Below are 17,504 nucleotides of genomic sequence, written 5' to 3'. Positions count from 1 at the left end.
GTAATCACAACTCCAAGGTAAACTTCAAAACGTCAAACCTGCCCACTGCTACCTCTACGCGTTACACCATATCCGTCATGGCTTCAACTGGAGGAGAAAAGTTACGCCATGATGGATTTGGCATAACGTGTAGAGGTACCAAGCGGTGGGCAGGTTTGACGTTTTGAAGTTTACCTTGGAGTTGTGATTATACTAGACCCCCACCTGTGAAGTGGATGAATTATCTCGGCAGATTTTTATTCCGAATTTGAACCAATTGATAGCAGTGGATTGGCGACCAAATCAGGTGAAGAATAAGTCCCTCCTAAAAGGACACATCACTCTGGAAACCAGGCAACCAGGCACAGCACTCTGGAAACCCCAGGATCAAATGCCCAGGCTCAGTACCAGCACTGTCACCAGCAATTGACCCCAGGATCAAATGCCCAGGTCCAGCACCAGCGCTGCAGTATCATCCCCAAGTTCCAGCGCAGGAATTTCAAATCCTCCAACTACCAGCACTGGAGTGTCACACCCCTTAAGAGTCAGAGCCACTACATACCTCCCAGATGCTCTTGCCAACCCAAAATGGCTGCCTTCCAACTTGGAATTAGCAAGCATTTCACCAAACAGCCAGGTGTGCAGGCCAATACTGAGAATTTCTCAGGAATTGATTTTCTTTAGTTATTTTTGCTCAACACTTTGCTGTAATTTATTGTGGACCAGACCAATCATTATGCCCAGCAGTATATTGCAAACAACCCCCAATCATCCTATGCCCATCCATTTGAGTGGAGATATTTGACTTTGGAGAAGTTCAAATTGTTTATGGGCTTTACCATAAACATGGGGCTTACAAAAAAAAAATTAAGGATATGCCTACTGGTCCACCAACCCCATCCACCAAATGCCCATTTATTCTGCCGTGATGTCCAGGTCCCATATGAGATGATTATGCTCTTCCTTCACTTCAGTGATAACACCCAGTGCCCTCCCTGAAACTATCCAAATTATGTAAAATTTGCCCACTCATAAATGTTTTTTTCCATAAGATTTGCAGAACTTTATGTCCCTGATCAGAACATATGTGTGGATGAGTCCCTGGTACACTTTACAGACATGCTAGGAGTAAAACAATATATTTCTAGCAAAAGGGCTCAATATAAGGATCAAATTTTATAAGTTATGTGAAAGAGCCACAGGATATCTGTATGATTTCTGCATATATGAAGTAAGAGATTCCCAGCTCCAGCCCCCCAGCCTACATGGCCACAGCCAGAAAAATTGTATGGGACCTGACATACCCACTGCTGCACAAAGGTTATCACATATACCTGGATAACTACTATACCAGCCTGCTGCTTTTCAAACACCTACACCTTGCAAAAACTCTGGCCTGCTGAACCACCAGAAAAAAACAAGAAGGGCTTCCCACAATGTTTAGTCAACAAAAAATGCAAAGGGGTAAAAAGCAACTTTGAGAAGAAACGAATCGCTGGCCTTTTGCGGTGGAAGGATAGCAGGAATGTATATATGATGGGGGGGGGGGGGGGTGAATTTCAATGACCAAATGCTTCAGCCCTAATTGGCAACAAGGAGGTCCCGTTTCTGGTACAAGAAAGTAGCGATTTATATAATTAATTTGGCCATTTGTAATGCATATATTATCTACACCAAATCCACAGAAAGCCCCTCCCATTCTTAAAATTCATCAAAGAAATTGTCACGTCCTTCATCTATCAACAAAGACCCCCCTAGAAAACCTTCGCTCTGATGCTGTTAGCCAACTTCATGAGCGAAACTTCCCGGACAACATTCCATCATCTGAAGCAGGCAAAAACCGATGTTGTGTATGCAGCAAAAGAGGATTTTCGAAGAGATACCAGCTACCATTGTCCCCAGTGTCCCTCCCAACCCGGCCTGTGCATTGGAGAATGCTTTCAACTTTATCACACATCCCTAAAATATTAGCCCATATTTTTAATAATTTCCTCATTTTCATCATCTGTGCTGACCATTTTCCATGCTTCCTCAAATAACTATACCACTGCCTTCCACGTGAACTGACCCTGGCCTGTTTTTCAACCCTGCCTCTGCCTACCGTTTGGACTGCTTCCACGTGAACTGAGCCTGGCCTGTTTTACTGATTGCTCTACTGCCTACCGTTTAGACTGATCTGTTGCCCTGCTACTGTAGTAGGGGTTTCACATATGTGAGGGGCTCCAGAATTGTTTTTCTGGATGGAGAAAATGTTTTGGAAGCTTCAAAGAGATTTGGGTGGGAGAAGCCTCTACCCCTGTGCCCAGGTCTTACCTGAATGAGGCCCTCAACCTGCTGCTGATTTACTGCCATCATGCCTCTGCCTGCCGCATGAACTGACCACACCTCTGGCTGGTAGCAGGAGGCAGTATGTTTTTGAAGGGCTGGAGAGCGGTACAAAATGGAGTGTCTGCAGGTAACAGTGTAAAAGGACCAATAATATGGCTGTGCTGACCATGTCTCTGCCTGGACAATTCAGTTGGGCAAATGTTTTGGCTGTGCTGACAATATCCCATTCCAAAAAGGGGTTATTTGTACTTTCCTGGCTCGTTAGTGTCTCAAGAAATAGACAAGCCTTCAGTACATCAGCTGTGATAAGGTGTGATCAATTTTCAATGATTGGCACCGTAGCTTGTAGACTCTATAACCTTTACAAAGACCAAATAATATACACTTATTTGGGTTATTTTTACCAAAGATATGTAGCAGTATAAATTTTAAGAAGAAAAATTACTAATTTGCTAAATTTTATGACCGCAATAACTTTCTTCACAAAAAAAAAAAAAAAAAAAATGTTTGTCTTTTTCGGTCTTTTTTTATTTGAAAAAAAGCACACAAATTTAATTTGGGTACAGTGTTGCATGACTGAGTAATTGTCATTCAAAATGTGAAAGCACTGTAAGCTAAAACAATTGGCCTAGGCAGAAAGGGAATGCATTGCCCAGTAAGCAAGTGGTTAAAGTTGCCTACCCCTGTTCTAGGTAAATACTTAATTCATTCTCTCTTGAGAGGAGGAGAGAAGGGGGGATATGATCAACATGATAAATACATAAGTGGTCCATATAGTAAACTTTATGTTGAGTTATTCACTTTAACCACTTTAGGACTGCTGCTGCAGCAAGGTGGCAGCCCTGGGTCTAGCGACGTAGACCTACGTCGCTGGATTCCCTGCTGTCTTGGCGGTGCACACGTGCCACGGGAGGCTCGTTCCCGCTGTGTTTAAACACAGTGGGAGTCGGGCCAGAGGAGGAGAGATGGCGATCGCCGTCTCTCTTCCCCGATCGTCGGGGAAAGAGTGAGAAAATTGGCCTGCTTGTGTAAACAAAGTGGGCGGACCTTCTCTGTGACAGGCAGGGACAGTTCACAGGATTCAGCATAGCTGAACCTGCGATCTGTGTCTGTGTCACACAACCCCCTCCCCCCACACACATCAGCATGAGGCACACATTTAACCCCTTGATCACCAACAATGTTAACCCCTTCCCTGCCAGTGTCATTATTACAGTAACAGTGCCTATTTTTAGCACTGATTACTGTAGTAATGTCACTGGTCCCCCCAAAAGTATCAAAAATGTCAGTTAGGGGTCCAATCTGTCCGCCGCAATGTCACAGTCCCACAAAAAAACGCAGATCGCCGCCATTACTAGTAAAAAAAAAATAAAAATTACAAATCCTTCCCGTAGTTTAGTAACTTTTGCGCAAACCAATCAAAACACGCTTATTGTGATTTTTTTTACCAAAAATATTTAGCAGAAAACACATTGGCCTAAAATGTTAAAAAAAATTTGATTTGTACATTTTTCTGGGGAATGTTATATATCAAAATGCAAAAATTTTGTTCGTTTTTTTGAAAATTGTCGCTCTTTTTTTCAAAAATTAAAAATCGCAGAGGTGATCAAATACCACCAAAAGAAAGCTCTATTTATGGGGAAAAAAGGATGTAAATTTAATTTGGGTACAGCGTTGCACAACCGTGCAATTGTCCGTTAAAGTAACGCAGTGCCGAATCGCAAAAATATGGCCTGGTCAGGAAGGGGGTAAAATCTTCCGGTCTTAAAGTGGTTCAAAATACACTCATTGAGAATTTTTTTGTCAAAGACATGTAGCTAAATAAATTTTTGCCTAAATATATTGGATATTTTTTAACTGTCAAAGTAGAAAATGTAAATTTTTCGCAAAATTTTCGCTCTTTTTTTTATTAATATCGCAAAAAATATCAAATACTACAATAATAGTGATCAAATACTACCAAAAGAAAGCTCTGTTTGTGGAGAAAAAAGGACATACATGTAGTTTGAGTACAGCATTGCATGACAACGCAATTGTCAGTTAAAGTCTCGCAGTGCCAAGTTGAAAAAAGTGGCCTGGTCATTAAGCAGGAAAATCCTCTGGTCTTAAAGTGGTTAAAGGGTAACTCCACTTTCATGGGAAAATAAATTGAAAATAAAGAAAACAAATATAGCCTATACATTTGTGACATAAGTCATATTGTAATTGGATGTTATTAAAATTACCTTTCCCTTTCAATCTGCAGCCACTGTAATTTTCTGAAAATGCAAGGCAATATGGCTACTTAGAGTTGCTCTGTACACAGAATGTGTACTGAACACACCCCAGAAACATAATTTCCTGCTTCTGTGATTGGCTCATCAAGTTTCCCAGGAGTTTTCCTAAGATGCAACTCAGATTTCAGGCATCCCCTACAACAAAAAATTCATTTTTGGTGAGATACTCTCAATAGCAACACGTCTAAAGGGATGCAGGCCAAGCAGGTTTCCTCAATAGTTCTCTGCAGCTGCATAGCTGACAGATAATATTGAAACCACTCCCATTAGACCCACTCAGCACAGAGGCTCAGAGGAACAAACAATGATTTCTTCAGAATAACAAAAGGTATGAATCTGCAACAAAGGTTGTTAAAATCCTTGCAATGTACATAGATCACCCAGAGGGGAATGTTTTTTTCTCAACAAAAGTGGAGTTATGCTTTAAGGTCATCACAGAGGACAAGGAGGCACTCTTTACATCTGGAGGAAAGAAGATTTAATCTCCAAATGCAGAAAGGCTTCTTCACAGTAGGAGCTGTGGAAATGTTAAAAAGACTTTCTTAAGAGCTGATTCAGTGCAGCTCAGTACATTGCTTTAAAAAAGGCCCAGGTCCTTTCCTAATTGTATATAGTGTAACTGGATACTAACATTTAAAGGTAAAGTTGATCCAGGAATCATCTGATTGCCTCTTGGGGGATCAGGAAGGATTAGTTTCCCCTGCTGGAGCAATTTAGATCATGCTTTGCTGGGGTTTTTTTTTTGCCTTCCTTTTATTAGGTTTACCTGCTGGTGGCACTGTTCTGCCCTGGGCAGAATGCTGCAGTTCCAGTGTCCACCAGCAGGTGTCTCCCAGAAGCCAGCAGGTTTCTATGATCACTTACACCTGTGTTCAGCTGCCAGGTGGCTATTTAAGGCTGCTCCTCCCTTTCCCAAGTGTGTCACTATTCTGATTGGCTTCTTGTTGTCAGAGCCTTGTTCTTGCCCTCCTAATTCTTAATCTATCATGTACCCCTGTGCCTTGCCCCTGCTCTCTGCAGCAATTTTCCATGTTGGCCTTAAAAAGGGGGATATTAGCTGCTCCTGGGTAAGGGGGAAGCCATAGAGGGTTTTGAAGTGCATATGGGAGACTGGCATGGGCCCTAACCTTTTGTAGCTGATGTGACACCCCATTAATACCTGGCCTTTCATGCAAAGGTACTCCGTTTCTAGTGGTTGCCACTGCACTACTTGTGGTAGCCTGCCCCTTGCCATAATGCATTTGTTTGGTGGGCACACTTTTTTCCTCCTATAATTCTGTTACAGACCCACTACTTAACACGGTTCGTATTCTGAATCAGAATCAGACACAGAGAGATCCATGCTGTCAAACTTAAGATTTGGTATGCCTCCTCACTGGTAAAGACTTTTTTAGACATGGTGTTGACTGTGGGCTACGGTGACACACTGCTGTGATGGGGACACTGGGACAGATGTGGCTGCACTGATGTGCACGGATGAGGATGCACTGAAGTACACTGATGAGGCTGCATCGATAGATACTGATGAGACTGCACTAACGGGTGCTGACGAGGCTGCTCTGATGAGGTTGCACTGATGGGTGCTGATGTGGCTGCACTGATGGGTGCCGATGAGGCTGCACTGATAAGTGCTGATGAGGCTGTATTGATGGGTGCGGCTGATGAGGCTGCTCTGATGGGTGCTGATGAGGCTGCACTAATAAGTGCTGATGAGGCTGCAATGATGGGTGCTGATGAGGCTGCTCTGATGGGTGCTGATGAGGCTGCTCTGATAAGCCTGAACTGCACTTATGAGGCTGATAAACTGCACTAATGTGCACTGATGAGGTGGCACTGATGGACACTGATGAGGATCTACTGATGAAGTTCCACTGATGGGGCTGCACTGATAAGAGGCACCGATGTGCACTGATAAGCTGCAGTGATGAGGCAGCACTGATAGGCACTGTAGGGTACTGTTATGAAAAATACTCCCTGTTCTTCAATCCATCCATCTCCTTCCCTCACACTCAATATCCTTATGAGGGAAGGAGAGCTATCATACTCCCGATGACCCCCTCTTTGTTTACATTGTGATCACTGGTGATTGGACACAGCGATCACGTGGTGAAGAACCAATGTGATTGGCTCTTTACCCCGATCTGTGAAGCGCTGTGTCCAAGGCACACAGTGATCACAGACACTTCCTGATACGTGTCGCGAGAAGCCCATGCTCGGGAGGACATCAATAGACACCCTCCCAGAACTGGATGGCTGCACTGTAGTCGTCATTCGGCTATAGCGTGGTCAGCAAGTGGTTATTCACATGACTGGCACTGGAAGGAACCCAAAGTAGCAGTTCTGTCAGATAGAGTAAAGGCCTAATTATATCTATGCCCATGTAAGTTTTTTTCTAGCATTAGGCAGGTGTATTGTCATGTGTCAATGTGCATTTCCTTTGTGCATTGACATGAGTTACTGATGACCAAACACTAATTTTGTAAAGGATTTTTTTTAATTTAAGAGTTGGAGTGGATAGAGTTAACAGCTGTTAACTAAGGTTTGTTAATAGCTGTTGTCAATGCAACAAAACATATATTACATGCATTTAGATGCATTGAAATTCACTTCTGTGAGTCTACCTAGTGCACTAAAAAAAAAAAAAAAAAATGGACAAGTCATATTTTTCAAAATGCACTGCACTTAAGTACAGAAATGGGAACAGAAAAAAATTTCATTATGGGGAACTATGACAAATGCAATTTAGTACACTGTAGCAATTCCATTAAAATGCACCAGTTTAAATGAATCCTAAATATATCAGGTCTTTTGTTATTACTTTCTAGATTCATGGGCTAAGGTTGGCAAATTAAGCAGGCAATATAACTTGAATATAGGTCCACTTAAATTTAAAACATTATATCATTTATGCTATTTTTTTTTTGCTTGGCTCCTTCTCTTACCTCTTGGTTGCAGGATAAGTTGCCTATCTTTTTCTTACTTGTGTGTCCTTTTTTAACAGAATGAATATTACTGTAGGCTAGACTTCCTGTGGAAGAATAAGTTCAAAAAGGAGCGCGAAGAAACTGAGACCATGGAAAACTTGAATCGGGTACTTCTGGAGAATGTGCTCCCTGCTCATGTGGCTGAACACTTCCTAGCACGAAATCTGAAAAATGAGGTTAGAAAAATATACATTGTAAGTTTTGGAAATTGCGAACTTTAATCCAAACCAAATTCAAATTAATAGGGGTGCATCTTGAAAGTCAGTTCTTGCCATTTTCAAGGCTGATAGGCAAAGGATTGTCAAACAAGGGGCATGGGGAGCTGGCCACTGCCCTGGGGTACATGTAACAATGCAAAATGCATTTTACAAAAAAATATTCAGCAGTGAGAGGGTCCTTCTTTAAAGCATCTTCAGAAGTTAAAAACAGCAATCCTTTTAATTAAATTACATTTTATGTTGTATTACAGAAAATTACTATTCTCACAGAAAATTACTATTCTCACAGACATCATCAGTAAAACGATATCCTCGTAGTTTTGGCAGCAACATCATGGTTATAGGCCTGAACTCAACAGTGGGAGTACAGTGCCTTGAAAAAGGATTCATACCCCTTGAAATTTTCCACATTTTATCATGTTACAACAAAAAAGGTAAATTCATTTTATTGGGATTTTATGTGATAGACCCACACAAAGTGGCACATACTTGTGTAGCACCCTCCTAGATAGGTGCTAGAGAGTGAGTATAGTTTTTGGCTCTGTCTGCCTATCAGAGCAGCAGCAGGTAAATTCTATATTCTCTCTGCTTAACAGAGAGCAGGATCTGTAGGTTAGGTCTGCTCAATGTGCTCAGTGTGTGATTCATGTGGTCTGAGGGAGTGTCCCCACTGGTCAAATGGGGAGGCACATTGCACAGTGGAGGAAACCTGACTAATGGACACACAGGCTTTGATACAGCCTCAGTGATTGGCACAAGACTGCTGTCTCTGTGCATTGTGGAATGTAGTATATATGTGCTCAAGGTCTTTGGCTGGTGAGCAGAGTCCCGGAAGGAGGGTAGCGGCTGCCTCCTCTTCTGCAGTGGTTGGTGTATGGTCACAGGCAGCAGGCCTGGTGAGCCAGAAGTGTGGAGCTGAACCCAGAGTTCCAGGAGAGCTGACTAGGAGGAGTTGAGACACTGGAGAACCTAGAAAGCATTATTGTGAGTACAGAGGATCGTGCCTAAGGGCCGGACCAGGAAGGGGGACACTCTGGAGCATAGTAGTCAGTGGACGGGTGTCAGCTGGAGGATAGAAAGGGGGTACTAGGTGTGTGCCCTGAAGATAAGTAATAAAAGGAACATTACCTCAGATTCATCTAGCAGGATATAGCTGCGGCTGCATTCTCAGATAGAAGTCCTCAGCATTGTAAATAGTTCAAGTGTTGGAGTATCCCACTCATCCCTTCTCCCACCCCAATATTAAATAAAACAACAAAAACAACAACCCCTAGACTGTTCATTGACTGAGCCAAGAAAGTAAAGTGTTAAGATTCTGCATGCAGTTGCTACGGGTAACCCAGGGGAATCCAGAAGTGTGAAAAACTAGCAGCTCTTAAGGGGGCAGTGCTACACTTGTGAAGTGGAAGGAAAATGAGAAATGTTTTTTTTTTTTTCAATAAAAAGCTTTATTGAGAATAATCAAGCAAACATTAAACAATATAATAACATGTTAAGTGCAAAATATGAAACGGTATGAAATACATCGGTTTCATCATGAATCCAATGGAACACAGATATGACCAGCGCTATGGAATATTCAAATATAACAAGTGGCGAATAAATTATGAAAAAACAGGTGTAAGCTGCCACAAACCCAACCCTGAAAACAGGGGCGTAATGTAGGCGCCGCTCCAGTAGACGTCTGACGAAACGCGTAGGGCGGAGCTACGTACGCCACACGTCACTTCCGGCTTAGTGGTTCGGAGCCGTGGAACGCGGAAGCATCCCGGCATCCATCTTTGAGGAACTGAAGTGATCGGTCCGAACTGTGAGTCTGTCTACACTGTTTGTACTATCTTTTGCCATATACTACGCCATTGGGATCCCTCTTGTTTCTGCTTGAGTACCATAGATCCGCTCCCTGGAGGGAGGCAACTCCCATAGCGGCACACTTGAGCGTGGAGGAACCCCGGAACCATTTGAAAGGGAACCCCCCCTCTGTGGCTTGTCTGCACTGCTCGCCCAGAGGAGGACTACAGGGTGAGAGTGTCATTTTTATATTGGCACTTTTTATCACACTCACTTCACATCTTTAAGTATCACCTATTCACGGTTGTACATATCATACACCGGATGTGCTTTTATAAGTTTTTTTACCTACTTGTCAGTGATTTTTTATTCTGTTTTAGTTTCACACCATTGTTTACTTGTTGTAGCACATCACTTATGTCTCACTGGCACTGCTATTAAGCATTGAATTATTTATGACACTTTGTGCACATTCTTTTTAAATTTTACGTTTCTATGAGCAGTTATACATATACATATTTATTGGCACAGGAGCACTGTATATTTATTTTTAAAGGGGTGGTGGTCCACCCACCCCTGGTATGAGCTTGGTTTAAGCACTTTATTCACCATGGGATTTGTTGTGCACATACAGCCTGTGTAGGGGTTCTGTACCCCCTTTTTTTCCTTTAATAACTGCTCAAACAGGTAGCGCCCCTTACAAACATCTCTCATCATGAATCCAAATGAACAAGTTCTCATTAACTGTATACTGAAACCCACATATAGAGTAAAAATCAGTAAATGAACATGAGTAGGGTATAGGCCAAGGCTTACACCTAAGGCTTAGAGCCCAGAGGAAGGAAGAAAGTAGGAAAAGGGAGAGAAAATTAGGCAAGGAGGTAAAGATAAAGGGGATGAAGGGGAAGGGGAGAGGGTAAGGATTGTGAGGTACTTCTTTTGAACTATGGGAGGATCAACAGCGTCATAAGATGAAACAGCTAGATAGCATTACCATAATGCGAGAGTTTCACTGCCACAATTAATGAGTAATGAGACTTGAGAAAGCATCAGAAAGGACAAAATCTGTCCACGGTTTCCAAGTTTTATGGAAGGCAATGTCGTTTTCTTTCTTAATGGCTACAATCTCTTCCATTTCGTAAAGTAGTTTGACTTTTTCGGCCCATTCCTTTGTTGAAGGCTTAATTTGGGAATTCCAGTGAAGTGGGATGACCGCCTTAGCCGCATTAAGCAGATGTCTAGATAAAGATAGTTTATATCTCTTATAGGAAAGATTGTTTACATGCAATAAGCAGCAAGCAGCATCTAAAGTTAGAACGGTGCCTGTGATGATTTTTATAAGGTGAATGACCTTGTTCCAGAATATTTGAATTTGAGTGCATGACCACCATAAGTGTAAGAAGGTTCCCCTTTCTTTTAGGCACCTCCAGCATTTATCGGAACTCTGCGGAGACCAAGTCTTTAATTGTACCGGAGTGAGATACCACTGCGTTAGAATTTTAAATAAAGTTTCTTGAATTTTTGTGCTGAGAGAGCACCTGTGCTTAAAAACACAAGCTTTCACCCAGTTCTTATCTGAAATGGTGCAATTCAGGTCTCTCTCCCATAATAATTTGTATTTGTCCGGCGCATCAATGGAGGGGTGAGATATCCATCCATACGCCTGGGACGTAGTTTTAAAACATGTCGTTTGGTCACCGCAGATTTTCTCAAAAGCCATCACCGGATTGGTCAAGAGGAGTTTGCGTTTCTGGTTTCGAACAAAGGCATGTAATTGCATGTAGTTCCAGAAGGAAATTGTATAACCTTTAGGTTTTAACCTGTTAAAGTCCTTAAAGGATAATAAACGTGAGTGCATAAGGCAGTCTTTAACACATAGTGGGGCATCTATTTGTTGAGGATTCGCGTTTAGTGTTTTGAAATCTAAGCCTGGAATGAAGTCAGGGTTATTTGTAATAGGTGTCATAAGCCCAGGGTTTGATACAAGTTGGTGATCTGATGCTATGCGATTGAAAATTGATAGTGTGGTGTTAACCAAGGGATGTTGCCTAATTTCTGAAGGATAGTTAGCGGGATTTGTCCAGATCAAGTTATGTGCGAAGAATGTTGAGCAACGTCTCTCCAGATCTACCCAGTCCTTTTGGCGGGAGTGGCAATGCCAATCAACCACCCTTGTGATGTGAGAAGCCTGATAATATTTGATAAAGTCTGGTAGGCCTATTCCCCCTCTGACTTTAGGCCGCTGTAAAGTCTGCAGACTAATTCTGGGTCTCCTAAGAGCCCATACAAATTGACGTTGAACTGTAAGTAATTTACGGAAGAAGCTATTTGGAATTTTAATCGGAAGAGCGTGAAATAGGTAGAGTAGTCTGGGTAGAATTACCATTTTTAGAATGGCCGCTCTCCCAAACCAGGAGAAACTTTTTGAATTCCAATTTCGAAGATCTCTACTTATGTTCCCTAAAAGGGGAATGAAATTAGCCTCAAAGAGCGATTCAATTTTAGGGGTAAGCTGGATTCCTAGATATTTTAATGACTTAGTTTCCCATTTACATGGGCAATTACTTTGGGTCAGTGATTTAATGCTATCTGGCAGTGAAATATCCATCGCTTCAGATTTTGAGTGGTTGATTTTAAAGTTAGATAAAAATCTGAATGTTTGAAATTTAAGGTTTAAATTTGGTATCGAGATGTGAGGTTGGGTGATGTAAAATAGTAAGTCATCTGCCTAGGCGGAGACCTTGAACTCCCTATCCCCTACATGGAATCCGTGGATCGCCGGTTCAGCATTCACGTGTCTTATCAGCGGCTCGAGAGCCAATATGAATAAAATCGGGGATAAGGGGCATCCCTGTCTCGTCCCATTTCTCAAGTGTAACGGAGTAGAGAAGATATTATTTACTTTGACCTTGGCTATTGGGTCCACATAAAGAGCCCCGATCCATCCCATCATATTGTTGCCTAGGCCTAAGTGGCGACAGGTGGCCAGGAGATAGTCCCAGGCCATTCTGTCAAAGGCCTTTTCAGCATCAGTTGATAGTATCAAGCCTTCCAGGCCATTTTTACGTGCTTCATTAATTAAATTGAGAGATTTTATGATATTATCTCTGGCCTCTCGGCCAGGCATGAAGCCTACTTGTTCTGGTCCTATGATGAGATGTAGCAGAGGTCTGAGTCTATTTGCCATAATTTTCGCCAAAAGCTATAATTAGGGCAAATGGTCGGGTCTTTATCTTTTTTGGGAATGACCGTAATGTGTGCCATTAAGAATTCGGATGAAGGTTTGACTTGTTTAGAGAGAGTGTTCAAGGTCTCCGTTAAGGGGGTGATTAATATTGAGTCGAAAGTTTTATAGTATTGGGAGGTTAGCCCGTCTGGTCCCGGGCTTTTACCACACTTCGGGGAGCTAACGCCTGTTGAACCTCCTCTGAAGAGATGTCCTTTTCCAATTGAGCAATGTCTGATTGTGCGAGGCTAGGGAGGCCACTATCCTTAATGTATTGAGTAATGAGTGAAGCCCTGGAGCCCTGAAGGTCAGCTGGGCGGGTTTGTGGAGGAAGATTGTAAAGATTTTCGTAGAAGGAGCGGAACAATTCCGCAATGAATCTTGGATCATGGATTTTATTGTTTTGTTTATCTCTCATAAAAGGAATGTGGGACGCAGTTTGAAGGTCTTTAAGTGCCCTGGCAAGGTATTTGCTACTTTTGTCGCCATGTTCATAATAGATTGCTCTGTTAAAAAAGGGAGATCTTTTAGTTTTGTTGTTGAGAATATCTGCCAGGGCTTTTCTCGTGTCCGACAATTCCTGGAAAAGAGATTGAGCCAGAGAAATTTTGTGTTGGGCCTCCAAACGAGAAATTTTGGAAACCAAATCACAGATTATCTTCTCTTTTTCCTTTTTTCTCCTTGAACCGAATTTAATAAACTCCCCCCTGACAACACTTTTATGAGCTTCCCAGATGGTGATCGGAGAAACGTCAGGTGAGGAGTTTTCCCGGAAATAGTTCGAAATAGTCAATAGTATATCTGATTTAATTTTCAGATCAATTAGTAGTGAGGGGTTCAATCTCCAATTAAATGTTGGCTTACAAACAGTGTCAGTGTTGATTGTGATTGAAATAGGAGCATGGTCAGATATGCAATATGTCCTATCTTGGCTTCTAGTAAATCTGGTAAGTCTCTTTGGGAGATAAAAAGGAGGTCTATTCTTGCGTATTTATTATGCGGGGCTGAGTAGTGTGTAAAGTCCTTCTCTGAGGGATGTAAAGATCGCCACGTATCCACTAAACTTAAAGACCTCAATAAATCTTAGATTTTTTTAATTTTCTTATACGCTATGCTAGTTTTGCCGGAGGAGGTATCATGTAGGGGGTCCAGCGGGACGTTGAAGTCCCCTCCCAAAATGATGCATCCAACCGCGAAGCTTTTAAGTTCATCTATGAGTTTTGTGCAAAAGGACACATGTGCCTTATTAGGGAAGTAGACATTAGCTAATGTCAAGGGGCGACCGTTCATAGAACCTGTTATAAAGATAAACCTGCCTTCTGGGTCAGCATGTACTTTGTCAATAGTAAAGGGTGCATTTTTACTGAATAAAATTGCTACTCCCTTAGTTTTTGCCAATGGGTTTGAAGCAGTGTGGACTGTGGGAAAGTGTTTGTCAGTAAGTTTAGGAATATTATTACCTTTAAAGCGGAGTTCCACCCTGGTTATACATTTTTTTTATAAAAATACCCCCGGGACAGTCAGGGCTAGCACATTCCCCAATGGCTAGCCTCTGATCTGTCCCGGGTTGCACTTACCTTTCAGGAGAAATACTTACCTTGAAATTGTCTTGTCCAGCGCTGCCATCTCAGGTGTGGGCAGCTTGAAGCCAGCGCGATCCTCTTCCGCGTCCTCTTCGGTCCTCTTCCTTCTTCTTCGGTCCCACGATGCACTGCACCGGCCCCGACGTCACTTCCGGGTCGCGCGCGTCATCCCTCCACAGCTTCTGGGCATGCCCAGAAGCTGTTTAGAAGGGAATGACGCGCGCGCCCCGAAACTGACGTCGGGGCTGGTGCAGGCGCAATGATTCCTGGGAGCGATGACGTTCAGCTCCCAGGAATCATTGCAAAAGCCAGGAAGTGACGAATCGCCGTGGCCGACGAGGGGAGGAAGAAGGAAGTAAGGTGAGTATATTTTCTCTAAAAGGTAAGTGAAAAAAAAAAAAAATTGCGATTATCCATTTGTTTTTCAGGTGACCGGGAGCGAGAACATGGAGGTAAGTATAAATTTCGGGTGAAACTCCGCTTTAAAGTGTGTCTCTTGTAGAAACACGAGTTGGGCCTTACTTTTTCTCAATTCGGTCAGCAATTTCCTCCTCTTTTCAGGAATATTGAGGCCATTGGCATTATGTGAAATAATCATAGGATTCTTCCCCAGGTGAAAGGAAGCCATCTTTGAAATCCTACGGGTAAGGGGATAGGGGGAAGGGATAAGTCTAAGTGGGGGAGGGTGAATGAGAAGGGGACAGAGCAAGATAAAGGAAGAAGGAAGAAAAGACAAAACTCTTGTCGAGTTGACCAGATGACAAATCCCTGTGTCAACTAAGAAATTAGGCTATAACACAAATATTAAAATATACGTATCAAATATTAAAGATAGCCTGTCGGGAGCGGTGGAAGAAGCGCAACCGAATGGCACCCAAGGGTACCGTAGGTTCCTGTGTATCAAAATAAGTGTCTCGAACCACAGGAAGACGGCTCATACATCAAATAAACAACTTGAAAACATGAATGAGTTCTGCGGCCTAAAAAAAAGAAACGATGGGCCAAGGAGGTGAAAAGCAACTTGGAAAACTGCATGGACATCATGGGTCATGAGAATGCGAGGATGTAAGTCCTTGTCAAGAGGGAGGCTCACAATAAGACAACGAGGTTGGAACATGAATAGGGGGTCATTGAGCTCACTTATAGTGTTTGAGAACAGGAAGAGCTGATAAGGCATGACCTCAGTGTTCATGGTTGTAAGGTACAATACCTTTAGAAGATGCACAATTAAAATGTACGGGCCGAGGATACTTCCCTGATGGCGGAGAAGGATCAAGGGAGGATGAAGCAGTCCTCATCAAGTTGAAGCCTTCCGGAGATGTGCATAGCTGAGGCAGTCAATGGGTGACATCTCTGTGATCTGTCCTCAAGGAAAAAGAAAACCAAGATATCATGTGAAAGACAGATTTGTTTTAACCCTGAGTGCCCCTCTGTATACCTCCGTAAGCCACCTGATGAGTATCATTGGAAAAGAGGTAAGTATAAGACACCTTTAGCGATTGTTAGCGTACTCCCATGAGGTATATTCAGCAAGACTTGCAGTGTGGGTGAGTTCGATTTTTTAGGGAGAGCAAAACTGGAGCAAACAGAAGAAAAACAGAGCAAGCCAGTAGTTATCTCTAATGGGACCAGAGAGCTAAAATTGTAAAGAGCATCTGTTTACCAATCAAGCTAGCATTCAGAAGTATAGACTTCAGCTCTTTTCCATCTTCTTGAAAATGTATGACTGAATAACAGTTATAAAACCCTGCCCATTCCGTGAGAAGCAAGAGTCTCAGTTTCCCTTCCTGACCTCAGGTATAACACATAAGCTGTAGTTGAGCGGTGGCGACATCTAGAGGTAAGAAAAAAAAAAAAAATAATACCCTTCAGCTTGATTTATTCATTTTTTCAGCTCGTTGTGTGTAAGTGATAACTTATATTGTGAGCTCCAAGCGCCATCTACTGGCGAGGATCAGAAGTACCTCATCAATAAAATTTGTAGGTAAGACCCATTAAGAGATTATTGAATCCAAGGAACAGAAAGGAATCTCTAGGCCCGAAACAACGTAAAGGGCAAACATGGCTTAATCAGCAGCATAAAGAAGCAACAGTCAGAATCTGCTTATGACATAGATCATTAGTTGAAATCTCTCGGTCTTGGAGTTTTAGGGGGAGATGAGAAAGGTAAGTGTGAACTTTTGTTCTTTGCTTTTTTCCCTTTGGTGAATGGAGATCTGTGTGTAGATGGAGAGCTTTCAAATGTGGGATGACTGACTGGTGAAGAAGGCAGGAGAAATTCAGCATACCAATCTGGAAGGCTAATGAGATCAAGTTGGAGACTTGAACAGAAGGAAGCCAGATCTTCAGGGGTGCGCAAAAGATATTGTTTCCCCCTATAAGTAGCCTGAACTGCAAACGGGTATTTCCATTTGTATGGAATATTTTTCTCTTTCAGAGCTTCCAGAATAGGTCTCACTGCCCTCCTGTTTTTCAAGGTGATTGGTGAAAGGTCTTGAAAGAGCAAAATCTGTGCCTCATTGAACAGTATTTGTTCACTCTGTCTGGACTTGGCCAATATTTTCTCCTTAAGTGTATGGCTGGTTAAACAACAGATCACATCTCTAGGGGGCATGGAGTCTGGAGCTTTCCTGAGGGATCTGTGAGCCCTATCCATTTCTATAGGGGATTCAGGTGGTCGTTCTAAAAGATTATTGAAAATGGAAGTCAGAGCAGATCGAATATTCCCTCCATCCACAGACTCAGGTAGGCCCCGTAACCTGATGTTGTTTCTTCTACCCCGATTATCTAAATCTTCTAAATGTCTATTCATTGCAATCAGATGGCCAGAATGATTGCTTGTAACATCCTCAAGTCTTTTAATTGCCTTTTCTCTTTGTTTGCCAGCTCTTTCTACGCCTGCCATCTGGTCAGTCAATCTCACAATGTCTGCTTTTAAATCGGTAATGGCCGCTGCAAAAGAGCCTTTGATAACGGCCGCGATTACGGTCATATCGTTGAACTGTCTGTCATTAGGAGATTAATCACTCACAGTATCCTCAGAAGCCGCAATGGAGTCGGTATCAATGTCCTCCTCCTCCTCATCCTGTGTCAGCCTCCATGCCATTTTGTTGCCTGAG

At 42.5% G+C, this 17,504-nt stretch overlaps 1 protein-coding gene across 1 annotated transcript in view; it reads left to right on the top strand.

The window, feature by feature from the left end:
* Positions 1 to 17,504, top strand: part of ADCY2 (adenylate cyclase 2) — a gene marked incomplete at both ends in the record, with an annotated part of 1,451,075 nt that overhangs the window by 1,252,150 nt on the left and 181,421 nt on the right. The window contains one exon of the mRNA XM_082258935.1: positions 7,585 to 7,743. Coding sequence (XP_082115061.1) covers positions 7,585 to 7,743 — 159 coding nt within the window. The remainder of the gene's footprint in view (positions 1 to 7,584; positions 7,744 to 17,504) is intronic.

Source organism: Pelophylax lessonae, assembly GCF_965119305.1.
Source record: "Pelophylax lessonae genome assembly, chromosome: 5".
Lineage (NCBI taxonomy): Eukaryota > Metazoa > Chordata > Amphibia > Anura > Ranidae > Pelophylax > Pelophylax lessonae.
Note: the sequence above shows the minus strand (reverse complement) of the source record. Positions and strands in the feature narration are given on the sequence as shown.